The sequence below is a fragment of the Pogonomyrmex barbatus genome, unplaced genomic scaffold (genome assembly GCF_055798465.1).
Source record: "Pogonomyrmex barbatus isolate J1 unplaced genomic scaffold, ASM5579846v1 scaffold1, whole genome shotgun sequence".
Taxonomy (NCBI): Eukaryota; Metazoa; Arthropoda; class Insecta; order Hymenoptera; family Formicidae; genus Pogonomyrmex; species Pogonomyrmex barbatus.
Window position 1 is genome coordinate 29,156,541 of NW_028297098.1, and position 17,559 is coordinate 29,174,099.

General features: G+C 28.4%; 1 protein-coding gene and 1 long non-coding RNA gene across 3 annotated transcripts; both read left to right on the plus strand.

Moving 5' to 3' along the window:
- Positions 1 to 1,661: 1,661 nt before the first annotated feature.
- LOC148938335 (uncharacterized) lies at positions 1,662 to 4,098 on the plus strand. Its single transcript, XR_016139505.1, has 2 exons — positions 1,662 to 2,100; positions 3,816 to 4,098. It is a non-coding gene; the product is annotated as an uncharacterized LOC148938335 (long non-coding RNA).
- Positions 4,097 to 17,429, plus strand: lace (serine palmitoyltransferase long chain base subunit). 2 transcript variants are annotated; one of them, XM_089078025.1, is made up of 10 exons: positions 4,098 to 4,496; positions 9,431 to 9,607; positions 10,024 to 10,178; positions 10,262 to 10,407; positions 11,841 to 12,059; positions 12,145 to 12,308; positions 12,399 to 12,560; positions 12,636 to 12,898; positions 12,984 to 13,113; positions 13,186 to 17,429. In XM_089078025.1, the coding sequence occupies exons 1-10, from the start codon at positions 4,308 to 4,310 to the stop codon at positions 13,288 to 13,290; spliced, it is 1,710 nt and encodes a 569-aa protein (XP_088934151.1). In that variant the 5' UTR covers positions 4,098 to 4,307; the 3' UTR covers positions 13,291 to 17,429. The 2 variants fall into 2 exon arrangements, with proteins under 2 accessions (XP_088934158.1, XP_088934151.1); XM_089078032.1 differs by lacking the exon at positions 9,431 to 9,607 and having other exon boundaries at positions 4,097 to 4,496.
- The last annotated feature ends 130 nt before the right edge of the window (positions 17,430 to 17,559 follow it).

Consider the following 17,559-nt stretch of genomic DNA (forward strand, 5'->3'; position numbering starts at 1 on the left):
CAGAAATCTATTTTTAATGATTATTTTATAACATAAATTAATGAATTCTCTATTAGGGATCCATATAATGTCGATTAGTCATCCGAGGCTCCGTAAACCCTCTATTATTAATTCACATAACACTAATTCACATAACTAACAAACATCTAATGGAGACTTCCAATAGAATTCCACTGGACTTTCACAAAGTGGAATTATGGATTTCTAGTAACATTAATTGGAAATTTAATGGACATCCACTGGAAATTCAAATTTTCGATGTTTATTAGAAATTTTCTATGTGGGTAATATACATAATAAAAAAGTAAAAAGGAAAATGCAAAGCTATAAAAGAAAAACTATACATAGACATATTTTAAGTTAAGTATTATAGTGCATATAAAGTGAAATGTCTGATATTATTTGTATGAATAGCCTTAGCAACACACACACACACACACACACACACACACACACACACACACACACACACACACACGCGCGCGCGCGCGCGCGTAGTGTATTTTTTTATTTTTGTTCTATATGTGTATACATATATATATATGATCAAAATCGTGGTTTAATCAAAAAGAGATAATTGTATATGGGAAAAGATTTTTATTGGTAGATACACAATTATCTAAATCATACACATTCACATAATATTTACAATAAAGTTGTACTATCAAAATATTCTATTTATTTTTATCTCGGAGATCACTTTATTGGCTCATCTTCAAGATATCACTTTGTCATTATTTTACTAAAACATGATTCAAAAATTTCATGATATTGTACCTTTTATTTTACCTTATACGGTTACGAGAAATAAAACTGCGTCGCAGCCATCTGTTGGCGATGCCACGTACTGCTTCGATTATATTTTCGAATTCATTAAGGCTGGTATTCATAGTCGATTCTTATTTTAAGACTATCTTAAGTAATGTCTTAAGATGCTAATACTCTGTGATTGGTTGATAATCTCTTAAGACAATATTTAAAACAGTTTTAAACATAAGATTCGACTATAAATACCCGTCTAAGAATAGAAAACGGACCTCTTTCAAAAAAACTGCAACAACTTTAATGTGATCGTAATGTCATTCAATTAGATCGCAGTCTTAAAATCATAAAGTCGTGTATCATGATGTTTGTTTATAACAGCTTGTCGCGAGACTATACTAGAGTGTAACATAATAACCAATCAGAAAACAGAACATTTGTGCATGATACATGATGCTCTCTTCTCATTGGTCCGTCGCAGCAGCACATTATAGTGTATTTGGTGTGTGTCATTGGAATAGAAATTGAATCAATTGAACGACTACGAATATGACCGAAAACAAGGAATTACAACCATTTAAATTACAACCATTCTTGCGACTATAAGATTCGCATTGCAAACTCCGCATAACTCTATAAATATTAAAATATAATAAAATATTTCTATGGAATCCTTTCTGAATTATCCGAAAGGAACTTTTTTTTGAATTTATAATGATCATTCGTGTTATTTGGAATGTTAAGTTACTTTCTCATTTGCAATAATGATCCTCTAATTAGAGCACTTTCTAAATGCAAACCATTTGCTGCATATCTTTCCTCATAAATGAAAGAAAAAATCATTACTCAATAAGTATATACATCTGCATATATATATATATATATATATATATATATATATACACTTGCAACTAAAGAATTAAATAATTAATATAATACTCTGAAAAACATTTTCTAATAAATTTTTCAATTGTAAGATTAATTAAAATATATATCCTAACAGTCAAATGTGAAGAGACAAATTATGCGTAGAGTCTGTTATAAATTTATACCAGAAAGGCAACAGATTTTGCAAACAGACTTTGTAATATCTAAAAGTGTCAGCAAACTGCTGCTAAAAATCTAATAAAATCTGTTGATATTCTTCCGCGGACTGACAGCAGAAATCAAGCAGACTCTACTGCAGTTTGCCGTCAGATTGAAAGCGAGCAGGACTTGCGTGACAATCTGACGGTAAACTGATAGCAGGATCTGCTTGATTTCTGTTGCCAATCTGCTGGCATAGAATGTCAACAGGTTCTGTCAACAGAATGTAAGCAGAATGAAACTTCAAATGAGGTCAGTTGCTAATACTGACTGATGTAATTATAGATAATACACTACTGACTAATTATAGATAATATATAATTATAAATAATATATAATTAAGATTAGAGTAGAAAATCAATATTTGTATGATACATATGATCATATCTTTTCACACACAAGATATTTCACAATATTTTATTGAAATATTTCAAATGTTATGTACTGAGATTATGACTTAGGATTGCACTTAGAAAATTGGAAATTTAAGATATTTTCGGAATAAAGTGTGTTGTGTGAGCCAACATTCCAGCAAACACAGTAATATAACATATATATCTTAAATATATATCATGTATTACGAGATAACTATTATAACTATTATACTCATTATGTACTCATTACAAGTTATATAACAAGTAACATATATATATATATTATATGTATTAAATGTCAAAGATAAAGATATGTTTCTGATTTATTTAAAATATATAGAATACATTACAAATGTTATATTTATGGTATATAATTGTGTCAATACGGCAATGTAACATATCTGTTTTAAATCTGAAATGATATGAACGTTCAAAGTTGCTGACTATCTTAGAACCTTCCATTTAAAGAGACTATTTAAAAACTCTGCTGGCTATTTTACTAGTTACCATGCTGGAAATTGTATAGCCTGCTTGGCTACGCTGCTAGCTGCTAGCTGGTCTGTTCGATTTTTGTGATAGATTCAGTACTATTTTTCTTGCGCTGGCCTTGTGCATGGTCTTGTACTCGTTCACTTTGAAAACCAATTAAGATAACTTTAGATCACGTCATCAAATATTTCCTCTTTATGTAATAGCGTTTTCAATTTGTTGATACCGAGTCGAATCAAGCATGACGGCAAAAAGTGACAACCTAGTTGCTATTTAAAAAAAATGGAGATTTGTAATATGCAACGACGTATTTTTTTGAAAAATAAATAAATAAATATTTTCTTTACAATTGATTCATCTCATTATTTTGTGCATAAAAGTATTAAGATATAGTTGTCAAAAAATAAACGGAAGTTTAGGAGATATTTTATATTTTAATATTTTATATTTTATAAAATAGTAGTAGTTCTTTCGTAGTCTTTCTGTTCTTTTTTTACTTTATTAAAATTCTTAATTTTATTCAAACTGTTGACCATTCACAATTAAACACTTATTAATTCTTTTCATGGCCCCCTCGTTCACCCGATCTTACATCTTTGAACTATTTTTTATATCGCGGAGATATATCAAAAAGAAAGTCATGACTCAACTGCCTATGACGAAAGAAGATTTAAAACAAAGAATACGTGAAACGTATACGTTTGCGCTAATGTAACCCCAGAAATATCGTCTAGAATTAGATAAAATTCTGTGGAAAGAATTAATAAGTGTTTAATTGTGAATGGTCAACAATTTGAACATTTAATAAATAGAAAAAAATAGAAAAAAAATTATGAAGTTTTTTATTTAATTTATGGTTTCATCATTAGTTTGATATTAGTTTATTCTCTATTTTAATTAAAGTTTTAAAGTTTTAATGTAACATTAACAAAATATATTTTAAATAAATTTATTACTTATTACATTTAATTTAAAAAAAAAATCAATTAATCAGTTTACGCAACAGCTTAATAAACCTTGTCCCGCATTGGCATAAATATCGAGAAAAAAGAATGGCTATAAGATTTAAATGTTAATTTAAATGTTAATTTAATTTGTTTTTAGAATTCTCTTTCAATCAAGAGCAAGAGTAGAAGAATTAAGGAGGAAAAGGCTAAAAGGCGCGACGTATCCAACACACCTTGTCGTAGAGCAACGCAAGCTTGCTCCTCGCAAGCCTGCTCGTGAATGTGATAGTCGCGAGCAATCGCGCAGGGCATTGGTAAAACGGTGTGCGGAAAAAGCTTATCTTTCAAGTTACGAGTTACGCAGAGGTGCGCAGGCGCCGATCGACGACGCGTATTGTTACCGCGGCGCGGCCACGGTCGGACGCACATCGGTGGTGTGAGCGGCGGTGAGTGGCGGCTAGCGGCCAGCGGCTAGCGACGAACGGCGACGAGCGCACTGACGCATCGCGACGTCCGTTACCCGTCCTGTTGTACCCGTCGTGTTGTTCGCCGGCGCTCGGCGCACGTACTCTCGGCGTGAAATCACCGTTGTCGACGGGATCGGTCGGCGAGCGATCGAGCGCATAGACGATCGGGGTGGATCGAGCCGATGATGGCGACAACGACCACGAGGTTGCGTGCCGTCGGCACGTGTGGTGAAGAAATGTCGCCAAGTGCCGAAGGAAAGACGTTTTCCGCCGTACCGCCGTCGCCGCTACGGAATGGCTTAATGTCGAGCAGCATCGAGAATGCCGGCAAAATCAATGGTTACACATTAACGAGTAATGGCCATGTACATGTAAGTATAGCGGTCTCGATGCCGCACGATCCTCTTGTTTTCTCGATCCCCCGTTATTCATATGGCGTTACACAATGTGTCCAAGACACGGTATCCAGTCCAGTCGTATCACGTCACCCTCCTCCACGATATCACTTGATGGCATGGACCGTTATTATCTATGTTGCGAGCCACAGTCACACGATTTCTATTCTTCATTTCCTTTTCTTCGTGTGATATATTCTTGATTGTCTCCTTGAACTATGCAGGATTTTCTCTCCTTGAGAAAATAGAATTGACATGATAGGAATAGGAATTTTTAAGGGTGATTTCGATCGCTTCGATTCGGATTAATTTAATCAGTGATTAATTCAACTGGCAAAGTCGCTTACAGCAAAATTCTTAGTTGCACGATTTGTCTTTAATCCTATCTTTTTTCTCACGTATCAGGCGAAAAATTGATAATTTTATTCACGTTGATAAAATATTTGACAATCGGTTTTAATAATCGGTGAACGAATCGAAATCTGATAGAATTACTAAAAATTAATTATTGTATCACTTGCACTAGAGATTATAGTGCATGAAATTAGTTAAATAAATTTAGGTATGTAATATAAATATTTTAACTGATAAAACATTCAATGTAACATTGTTATATATTTATTTAATGAAATGTGTATATTAAATTTATATTATGTTGCAAAGACATTTGTACTATGTTTTTGAATTTAGATTTATACAGGATGGGAAAAAAGTCCCAGGCCCTTGAAATATTTCGATAACAAAACATTTTTGAGAAAAATGTTTCATACAAAAGTTGTAAAATTTTAAGAGACGCATTATGTAGCAAGATTAGTGCAACCTTGAATAAATAGCGTTGTCAAGGTCACATAAAAATCACTTTAAAATTTTTAATGGAAATTTTCATTTTTCATTGCATACTTTTAGCTTATTTCGAAAGCTTTTTAAAACACTATAATTAAGTACTTTTTCATTTCGGACTGTCCGAGTTATGAGACATGAGACATGTTACAGTATTTTGACATTAAGTATAAAATATCTTGTAAAATTTCATTGATTTTTAATATTATATTTGCAATATTATTTTAAATTGCAATACTTATAAATAGCTCTGACTAGAAATCGATAAATGTAAATCGAAAGGTATCTAGGAATTATTTTCGCAATGTAAACATGTCCGTCATAAATATCTCTCAATAAAGAAAAATTGTAATTTATATGAACAAATGTTTAAATTGTTTAATTACAGTTTTTTTTTTTCTTAATCTAAAAAAACATTTTTAAACAAATAGACATAAATGTGCGTATCGAGTCGTGTGTCTTTTTTACATAATTTTATTCTGATATTGTTCACTCCTTTAAAATAGAAAGATGAAAATGCGATCGAAAATATGTTTACAAAAAGAAGAATATTTTTTGATATTTGATATTTTCGTGAATATAGAAAACTAATAAAATATCAATCATTATATTAGATGTCTTTTTTTAATAAGATATCTGCTTTATTCTTTTTCTAATAAGATATCTGCAAATAATATGAAAGAATATAAAGAGATTACAACAAAGTTATGCATTCGACATGAATTATACGAATTCTTCCTTTATTCACGTAAACATATGCATTCAACGTGATAAATGATAAATGATTCGTAATGAAATAAGAGTTTTTTCTTTATTAATATCTAAACTTTTTATTATCCATCCATATATCTGCATATGGAGTTGCATATGGATATTTTTTGCTGTAAAGTATCGTCGTACATCTATATATAATGTTTCTCACGAAAAAATCAACGAATAATGCGAGTAGAACTCATTTTCAGACACGACAGCATTTTAAGACCATGAGATTCCGCTTTCTTCTATCCGTGAAACGTGATAAGTGATCCGTCAATGAGTAATTCGTTCTCGGAAATCGCTATCAATGCCGTTATCAATTTTTTAAACAGATTATGATGATGGTTTTTATATTGACATTATATCTTTTTTTTTTTGCATTTTAGTAACTATAGAATAAGATAAAAAAGATATTTATTTTTGAAAAGATTATATTATGATAATTAAAAAAAATAAAACTATGCTATCTTAAATTGGCATCAAATTAATTAGATTTTTCTATAGGATAATATGACGGCTGATATTTGAATATGACTCATTAATGAAACATGCCACCATATTTCAGGAAGGCAAAACGTGCATAAAGATTCGAGACTGAATGTAAATAACATTCAATAAAAAATATATAATACACACGCAAAAAATAGTAAAAAGTGTTTTTAAGTTTTGAATTTCATTTTTAAGCGTTTTATTTATTTTTTTTTTTTTGTTGCCACTTTATTAATATTTTTTGATAAATCGCAAATTTTTATGATTTTCACTAAACATTGGAGAATGAAAAACATCATCTTTATCAAATTTATTTTGACGTCTAAATACGCTATATCGTAAAACGTTTTCGTTAACGTAAAGATAACATCATATTCACAAATCTAAATTTAATTAAAATGTTCTTTCGCAACATTGTCATTTCCATCATTATATTTGTATTTTCATTTTAATTTTCAACTAATTTTTTATGTTAACAGTTGAATATGAATCTTTTAAGTAAGTTTTGAATAAAAAGTCGATTTAGGTCAAGCAAAAGAATGAATATAAATGAATGGAGGCATGTATGAATGAACTTCAGAATTTTTAATGTATATCGGTGAATATATTTCACGATTTCTTTTTTTTAATAAATCAAGGCAAAAGATCTTATTACACTTGTATATAAATGTTCATGCAATTGATTTTTTAGTCTAGATTTTTTTTTATGTGTTACATCACAAAAATTAAGATGTTTATTACTTGAAAAGAACTGAAAAGTTTGGAAACTCTCTTAAGGAATTCTTTTCTTGTCTGGAGAAATCAGAAATAATATATATTAAAATACTAACAGGAATAAATTTGCAATTTAATGTTTTAGAAAAGAAAAAATGCTGATGAACTCAATACAATATAAAGTCCAAAGTAGAAAGATATCATTCATGCACAAGATATCTTTGTGAGAGATGTATAGAGGCTCTTCAAAACATTTTATGTCTCGATTTTAGATTTTGTGCTGTTTAGGAAATAATAAAAAAAGACAAATAATAAACAATTTGGTTCGAGTAGGCAAGAAAAAGAAAGTAAATCAAGAAAAAGAAAGATCAATTAGACAAATACAGAGGATATTAAGTTAATAGCAATTAATATACAAAAATTAATACATAAATAATACATAAACAAGTTTAATATTTCTTAATGGATATTCCTTTCGACTTTACAAAGCCTTCTTCAGTCTATATAAAAAAGAGAATTACAATTTAATTAAATTAAAGAATTAAAAATTAAAATTAACGTATGTCTTATCCTACGATAATTGTAACTGTGAAAACATGAAACGTTGACAACAATTTAAAAGACATAAAAAGAAATAAGTTAATGAAAATAAAAATAAAAGCAATGTAGAAAATAACAAGAGCCACATTAAAGATTCGACATATAATGCAGCATTATAAATTAATTTGTGATCCCTTTCCTCGTAATAATTGCAGTCAAAGCGTGGTCCAAGTAAATAAACAGATGACATGACTGACTTTTCGTTCATAGATGAAGAATCAGTCATAAAATAAATGTTTTATGTTATTTGTTTCCGACTCATTACAAAAATGCACATGATGTCCAAATTTAAAATTGTAGAAATTTAAAACTAACAGCAAAAAAGGAAGGATAAATGGAATTAAAGCCAATAAAAAAGGAATTTTTAAAAATATTAATAGATAAGAAACAAGAAAAAATAAATTTACGTTTCAGAAGTACGTTTCAGAAATGCATCGAACGAAATTAAAGTAGATGTTGCTAATATGACAGTGGCAGGCAAATGAAATAATACATGTATACAATAATACAATAAGTAAGTAAATAATTCTTTAAACTAATAAGGGGACAAACAATATTCAAAAATTATTATCAGAAATGATATGAAGTAAAGCAAAATAAGAATTATCAAGAAATATAGTATTATGCTTTTTAATATATAGCATTTGAAAAATCAATCTCTTGCTAATTCGATTCAGAATCAAGTATTGTTATCAAATTTTATTAATCAGACTTATGGCTTAATTTCAAAATGTATTCAATGATTATTGGCTGCTTTGATGAATCCAATTTGATATTGTGTTTTAAAATATGTTTTTTTATCAAATTGAGTTGGATAAGGCCAATAACGAGCGTAAAAAATAAGTAGATAAATAAATCTTTAATTACATTAGAAAAAGGCTTGTATATGTAAATCTAAAATTCTGAATCAACAGTAATTAAATCTTAGTTATGATAGTATGAAGTATACTTTTAAATATATTAAATATAGAAGATAGAAATATAGAAGAAATTTAGAAGAAATTTCGAATCGAAGAGAGATTAGCTTACTTAACGTTTCTTGAATGATTCTACTAAATGGTTCATTTGTTCTAAAAATCGACTTTTCTTATTTTTATTTTTCTGATATTTAAAATTCAAAGTCTAGCTCTAAATTTTTATTGATTTCTTTAATGATATAAGTTAAAAAAAAAAAAGAACCAGAATTATTTATAATTTATATATATATGTATGAAATATATAGTATGTATATGTATATGTAATATGTTATAATTTATATATGTATGTATGTATGTATGCATACACATATATGTATATATAAAATAAGTTTGTTCTAAAAATGCTTTCGTTATGCATACAGATTTAAATGATCTTCACAAAATGATTTCTGCAATAGAAGCAAGACTTTTTAAAAAGACTTGTTCTAAAAAGAATTAGTTAAATATTTTGAATATTTTTCTTAAAAATTTTTCAATAAAATCCTAAACAACATTTTCGTAGATTATGCAATATAGCGTAGAAATTTATTACAGTCTCATGGTTCAACAAAAGCGAGGTTACAAAGAGCGACACAGTCAAAGGAATCCTTTGAAAAAGTTTCATTCATCACAGCAGCGCTTACGCATCTTGGTTTTTACATTCTCATGTTCTTGGGATTTATTAATCAATTATTCTTTTTTCCGAAGATTGCCATCGAAAAGAATAGAGAAGTACGATGATAATTTACATTTTATTAATATTTATTGATGCAAATTTTAATATATTTATGATAAAAATTTAAAATATAAAAACAAATTTTAACATTAAATCACATATATATTTGAATATCGCTATTAATAATAATCTATTGCAAGATTTATATGAATAAATACATTACATGAGTAAATAAAAATGTATATGTACGTATCACAAGCATCACGACATTATATAAAAATATAAAACTTGTATTATTTTATAAATTATAACTTTTGTTGCGTAGAATTCATATTTTGTATATTAAAAATTTTTGAATTTGAAATTTTCCGTACAACGTAACAATTATATTCCTTGTGCGATATCAATTATATGAACAATAATTTTATTTTTTGTGCAAACATTTAGATGATATTTTAAACATGTGTTTTAGGGGTATGCTCCACTTTACGACAATTTTGAGAAATTTTATCTTAATTACGTCTACAGAAGAGTTAGAGATTGTTGGAACAAACCAATTTGCTCTGTTCCTGGTGCGACTGTCACGTTGAAAAATCGAATAACTAATGATTATGGATGGACATTTCAGTAAGCTTGATTATGTATGAAAATGATATTGCCATATTAGTATATCAATAGAATTAAAATTCCGAATTTTTTAATCCCAACAGATTTACTGGAACTGAAACGCAATGTATAAATTTGGGCTCTTACAATTATTTAGGGTTTGCCGAAGCGAGTGGTAAGTGCGCCGACGAGAGCATCGAAATGCTCAGGAAATTTGGTTGTGCTAGTTGCAGTACACGCCTTGAATTAGGTAAATAATTCGAGAGAACATTCTTATTTAAATTTTTCTCTTGATCATCAAGACTAAATTATTATTACGCACGCACACACACACACACACACACACACACACACACACACACACACACACACACACACACACACACGCACGCACACACACGCACACACACGCACGCGTGCGTGCGTGCGTGCATGCGTGTATATGTGCTACTGTAAAGGAATATACAAAAAAAGAAATATACAAAAAAAAAATAGAAGAAAAAAATTTTGTACAACTTTTTTTTTCCCGTATATTTAACAAGTGAAAATTCACAGTTAAAATTCAACTTTTTAATTGCTTGAAAATTATCAGAGACAGTCACAAAAATGTAGGTAAAAACATGTCAAACAAGCATCATAGATAGGATTATGATTATCGATGCATGATGTTTCTACTTAAGAATTTCAATTTAATTTAATAATTACCAAGTTGCTGGATTTTCTTTGTTTTTATAAAATAAATAAAATAAATATGAAGCAAAAAAAAACACGATCGCATTTCTTGTAATTCAAACGGTTAATGTCTTTTTAACATAATCTATTTAATATACGACATATTAACATAATAACATATTCTATATCATATTTGTTATATATTATGTCCATTATATGATACTTATTTAGAGAATAATAAAATAATACAGAATTTATTAAAAGATAATGAGAATATGCGATATTTTTTAATAAGTTATAGTTTTATTAATCGGTATTTCTAAAGGATGATGATTCTCTTTATCAAATCGGCAAATAATGAAATTGATTATTTGACGATCTATTATTTTTTTTTAAATTTATTAATTTAATTTATTAACTAACTTGTTTTATCATATTTTTTTGAAAAATTTGAGAAAAATTGATCTAGATAGCAAACAATAAGATAAGCTAATCAGATATATATATATATATATATATATATATATATATATATATATATAAATTTATTTAAATTATGAAAGACATGGTAGAATATATTTTATACTTAATCTTCTCAATATAATATTATACTTAATCTTCTCAGTCAGAGGCTGAAAGATAATAGAAAGAGGCTGAAAGATATATAAGATAAAAACATGAAAGTAAAATTAGAATGTCAAACTAGGTAGATAAATAATTACATTATTATTATAATTATTATAAGTGAATTTTGATTAAAATTAATAAAATAAGTTAAAAGACTACATTTCAGATCAGATATAGTAAAAAATATAGTCGAAATACGGTTTTAACTTTTATATTATAATTAATGTTAATACAGCAATGTATTTCCCAAACAAGTGATAAATACAAAAAAATTTTTTCTTTTCTTTTTTCTTTTTTTACTCAAATCCACATACAAAAAAACAAAGTAAATATTTATCAACTATTTTTATCAACTATTTTTATCAACTATTTTTATGCTAAAAGGTACTATGCCGATACATAACGAACTAGAGAAATTAACTGCGAAATTTTTGGGAGTGGAAGACGCTATAGTATTTGGAATGGGATTTGCCACGAATTCTTTAAACTTGCCTTCCTTGGTCGACAAGAATTGTCTAGTTCTTAGTGATGAGAAAAATCACGCGTCACTTATTCTAGGACTACGATTATCTGGGGCAGTGATACGGATCTTTAACCATAACAGTATGCTCAATATACAATATACAATGTTATTTACAATGTATATAATCTGTTGTTGGAAATATAAACAAGTAATGGCTCATTACAGGTGTAAAGCATTTAGAGGAATGTTTGAAAAAGGCTATTGTTTTTGGACAGCCTAAAACTGGTAAACCTTGGAAGAAGATAGTTATCGTTGTCGAGGGTGTTTATTCTATGGAAGGTTCAATCGTTCATCTACCCGAGATATTAGATTTAAAAAAGAAATATAAAGTTCGTAAAACTAAGCTGACTTGATTACTTACTGTTAGTTTCCTTTTGAAATTATTGTAGAGAATATATAAATCTGTTATTATCGAATAGGCCTATCTTTATGTGGACGAAGCACATAGTACAGGTGCTATGGGAAAACATGGAAGAGGAGTTTGCGATTATTATGGCATTGATCCTCGTGAAATCGATATACTGATGGGAACATTTACAAAAAGTTTTGGTTCAGCGGGTGGATATATAGCCGGAACAAAAGTAATAATTTAATGTTTCAATATTCGATTCGACATATTTAATATCTGCATATCTTTAAACAGACGTTTATTTCAGACATTGATAAATCATATAAGGATATACGGTCATGCTCATACGTATGCAGCATCGATGTCTCCACCTGTGACGCAACAGATTATCACATCAATGCGAATTATTATAGGGGAAGATGGTACCGATGCTGGTAAAAAACGTCTCAAACAATTAGCTAAGAATACGAGATATTTTAGACGCAGATTGAATCAGATCGGAGTTATAATATATGGAAACGAGGACTCGCCTGTTGTGCCTATGCTAGTTTATCTATTTTCTAAAATTGGGTAAGTGAATTAAAATTATATTCTTAAATTCCAAATTTGCCAAATTTTATTTATTTTCTTTTTCTACAATATTCCTAACACACAGTGCAGTGGTCCGTATTCTGACAACTCGTAATATTGCAACTGTTGGTGTTGGATTCCCAGCATCACCATTAATGGAAGGCAGAATTAGATTTTGTCTTTCCGCTGCGCATACGAAGGAACAATTAGATTACGTAAGTAACATTGATCAATCAAAAAACTTGTTATTTTATAACATATAATTGTAATTTTATTACACATCCTAGGTATTGTCACACATTGAGGAAATAGCGGACATGTTAGGATTAAGATATTCGAGGAGACCTCGCACTTCTACGAAAATAGAATATTCCGATAGCGAAACGGAATGACCTACCTCGTAAAATAATAAATCGTTAGAGATACTGTTAGACAATTTATTTCTGTGACGAGAGTCAAAATAACCAAGAGCTTTAAATAATACAAAATAGACACAATATGTTTATCGCATCGTATGCTACATCGTACAATGCATAAATTAAAAAGCTATGTAGCAATTATTACAAAAATAATCGAATGCTTGTATAAATTTCTCAACAAAAATACAAAAATTTGCAAGTATAGTGATTTATATATGAAGTTAATAAGTAACTGGAGGAAGTGTAATTTATATAGGATAACTAACATAGATAAGTATAAGGGAGAAAGGAATTAAGCTGTATTGTGTATCTACCATAACGCGAAATTTTTTGTTATAATTTTTTTCCTAATTGGTTTTATGCCAAAAGAATTGTTAAGCGTTTTACAAAAATGGTATTCCATTATATATTTTATATATGTTTAAACTTTTACAAAACACATCGCTTCATTTGGAAGCCTAATCGAATGTATTATAATTATCGATATTTTTATTTAGCTTTTGTTCAAGGAATTATACTGCCTCCAGATATCTTCTTAATGTTTACAAACCGCGTTCACCAAACTATCGATAAAATATAATCAATATAATCAAATGTCAACGAATTAGATTGTATATATTGTTAGTTATATTGTTTACACATTCTTACAATATTCGTGTATAGTTAAAAAAATATTCTAAAATTGCATTAAAATACATAGATTAGAAATATTTGCGAATACCGAAGCTTATAAAATTTTTCGCCTTAGTTATGTCTGTTCAAAAATCTTGTACAATCGCGTTTAGATTGACGTATAAGATTTGTGTACATCTTAATTTATTTAATTATTTACATTCAAAAACATATCAGAACAAAGTCCGATATTAATGCATCATGTACTCTTTTTTGTAATTTATTAAAAATTACAATACTTATATCTTTTACAATATATTTATATATCTTTGTATCACTAGAAATTGGACATGCAAATTTCCAACTATTAAGAAGAGATATTTTTATATTTCTATATTTGTTGTATTCCTCTTAATTTAATAATTTCATAATCAATTTACTCAAGTAATCATTTAAATTTCAAAAATAACTGTAGACTGAAAATATATTTCTTTCTAATAAAATCAAATAAAAATTTTAATTATGCAATGTAACATTGATTTGTGAAATGTGAGTAGAACAATGATCTCTAAGAATTAATTATTAATATAGATTTCGGTATTAGTTAAAACTGTTAGACAAATTTTTTTGGACAATCTTATATTTAAGTGCGTGCGTGCGTGCGTGCGTGCGTGCGTGCGTGCGTGCGTGCGTGCGTGCGTGCGTGCGTATATACATACGTTAAATTAATACATATCGACACTATCTCTTTTTAAGTAAATATGACATTCCTTTTTAACAGTTTCTTAACATTTGAATATTTGACATTTTCTTTACAACGAGATGTTAAATAGTTTTTTCTTTTATATATTAACTTTAAACGAAAGATAATTAATGTAGCATCGATGACAAACAACAAAAAAGCCTCTTTAAATTATCGCTTCGTTAAACATTTGATGATCATTACTGGAATTCTATTTTTATTTTATTAAACATACTGCCATCTTTATAATCTTGTATTTATGAAAATATATGTAACCGATAAATTATCGATAATATTTTATGTAACATCAGAATTTATATAGAATTTTTATTCATATCTAAATCACTACATATTATGATTACGAAACACAATCTTGTTATGTAATATATTGATACGGTTGCGGTATAAAATATCTCAAATTCATTGTTCCTTATTACTATTAGATTTATATATAGATTCGAATGAATTATATAACCAAATTGTTTCAATAGTTCAAAATAGGAATATTCGAGTTTTGAAATTATAATCAAACATTTTAAATGAGAACAATAGTCGAACTATTTGATCGATTTGCAATGATTAAAAACAACTCATTCACACATTCGACATTCAAGTAATATCCGAGATAGAATCCGAGATATTAGTGTTGAGGAATTCATATATCAACTGCACGATTTTTTTCTGTCAGATATTACATTGCTATTTTATTTAAGTTTTTATTTAAGTTCCGAGTCGAGTTATTTAGATATCTTCAGATACATGAATCACATATACATGAATAATCTGAATCATTAAAGTTCGAAGCTCGATTCGAACTATTTGAATTGTTCAAATGTTTAAAAATTTTAAGTATAATATAAAATAATACGAACAAATGAAGAACATTACTAAAGAACATTACTAAAACTAAATTTTAATGAATAATGCTAACTAAATATACAAATTGGACTATAATTGGGCTAACTAAATATACAAATTGGGCTATATTTTATTAATATTTGCGTAACCATATTACATAGTAGTAATATCGCACACATTCGAAATCGTTCCATTATGTGAACGATAGATAAGTGTTAAAGAAATATACTATATCTACATCATGTTACATGTTTGTAATTTTTAATTTGCAAGAAGATTTATTACTACATTATTCTAATCGCGACAGTTAAATCGCGTTAATGCTATGAATTTTATTTATCATTTAAGTGTTTATGTGTTATACAGAGCAGGAGCAAGCGTGGCATAGTAAACAGTGCATTGATCTAATACGCTATAGAGATCTCTATAGCGAGTTTGAGTCCCGGTAGGATCAAAATATTTTCATACGCTCGTCTCTCCTCTCGACGGTCTGGCAAACCACGAGAGTATTCTTGTCACAAAACCTCAAAAATTTGCCGTTAGACGTTAAAAAGTAGATCCCATATGCCTATGCATCACCTACATGCGTACACATGAGAGTGAAGTAGAACAGGCTCTGACTGAATATACTCTATATGAAAGTAGAAGAAATGTGTACAGAGCAAACATATATGCATTTTGGAAAAGAAAGTTAAATAAACTCGATTCTATGACTTCATTAATCATAAGTAAATTTGTGTTTTGTGAATAGAATTTGCAAGTTTGATACCGTTACCGTAAGAATCAAGAATAAAATCGTTTTTAAGCGCAATCTAATAGCAAAATCGATAAACTTTTTGCTGAATTTGTATTACTAAACTGTTATAAATTTGATATGTTATATCGAAAAATTATATTTTTTAATATTCTATTTAGTATAATATTACACGTCCTGCATCAAGCTTTTGTGATTGATATTTAGGAAATATTTTATAAAACGTCTTCTCGACATATTTCGTCATTTTACTTTCACCTCTCTGGCAAAAAAATTTGCCAGAATTTACCCAAAAACTTACTGGAATTTATCTAAAATTTTGTCCGAATGAGTCCGAAAAATTGTCAGAATTATATTGACATTTGGAACACTTTGTAAGCATTTACCAGAAAATAATTTCGGGAAAATTCGGAAATATATACTTTTCGGCCAATTTCTGTCATTTTCGAGGATATATTTTACGAATTTGCGGACAATTTTGGTCATTTTGTTTAAAGTATTTTTTAAAGTGTTTTTTGATATATTCAAATATTTTCCATGAAATATTTTAGGTTTTTTTCTGTTACTTTGGTATTTGAATTTTTTTACATATTCTCTTCAGACAATTCATTTTTCACAAAACAATCTACATTTATAATCGCGATATTTATTTAATATAAATTTGAGCTGTTTTAAAAATAATGATGAAACAAATTGAAAAGAGTACATTATTTTCTATAAAAGTCAAACCGAAGTAACTGGAAATGCGCAAAAATACACACATTTATTTATTTCTAAAATTGCTTTAAATGAAAATATATCTGTTAAAATATTTTCATTTAAAGTTATTTTAGAAATAAATTTTATACATTTTATATGATTTAACTTTTCCTTATTTTAATTATATTTTTAATAATTTTGTACGTAGAATATATTTTCTCGATAAACTGTAAAGTTTTAATAGAAGTTTGCAGACAAACTATTTTGCTACCTTAGCTCCTAGTATTTTCGATTTTAATATTTTAACCAGTGCTATAAACAAAAGGGGAAATTTGTGATATCTTTAGGATTTAAGCAGAAGCAAACTATATCGTTATGATTGAACTTAATATCTTAGCTCCTACTACAATGTAAAATTAAAGGTTTAATAAAAAGTCAAAATTTCGATTCGGAGTGACAATATAATAGTTGTATAATAGTTGTATCTGTGCATGTTGGATACATATTAATGTGTGTGTGTGTGTGTGTGTGTGTGTGTGTGTGTGTGTGTGTGTGTGCGTGTGTGCGTGCGTGCGTG

Bases quoted from the DNA above. Each gene is read 5' to 3' on its own strand.
- lace (XM_089078025.1), top strand. From the start codon at position 4,308: ATGATGGCGACAACGACCACGAGGTTGCGTGCCGTCGGCACGTGTGGT. The intron at 9,608-10,023 runs GTACGATGATAA...CATGTGTTTTAG, and splicing joins CCATCGAAAAGAATAGAGAA to GGGTATGCTCCACTTTACGA. The intron at 10,408-11,840 runs GTAAATAATTCG...TTATGCTAAAAG, and splicing joins CAGTACACGCCTTGAATTAG to GTACTATGCCGATACATAAC.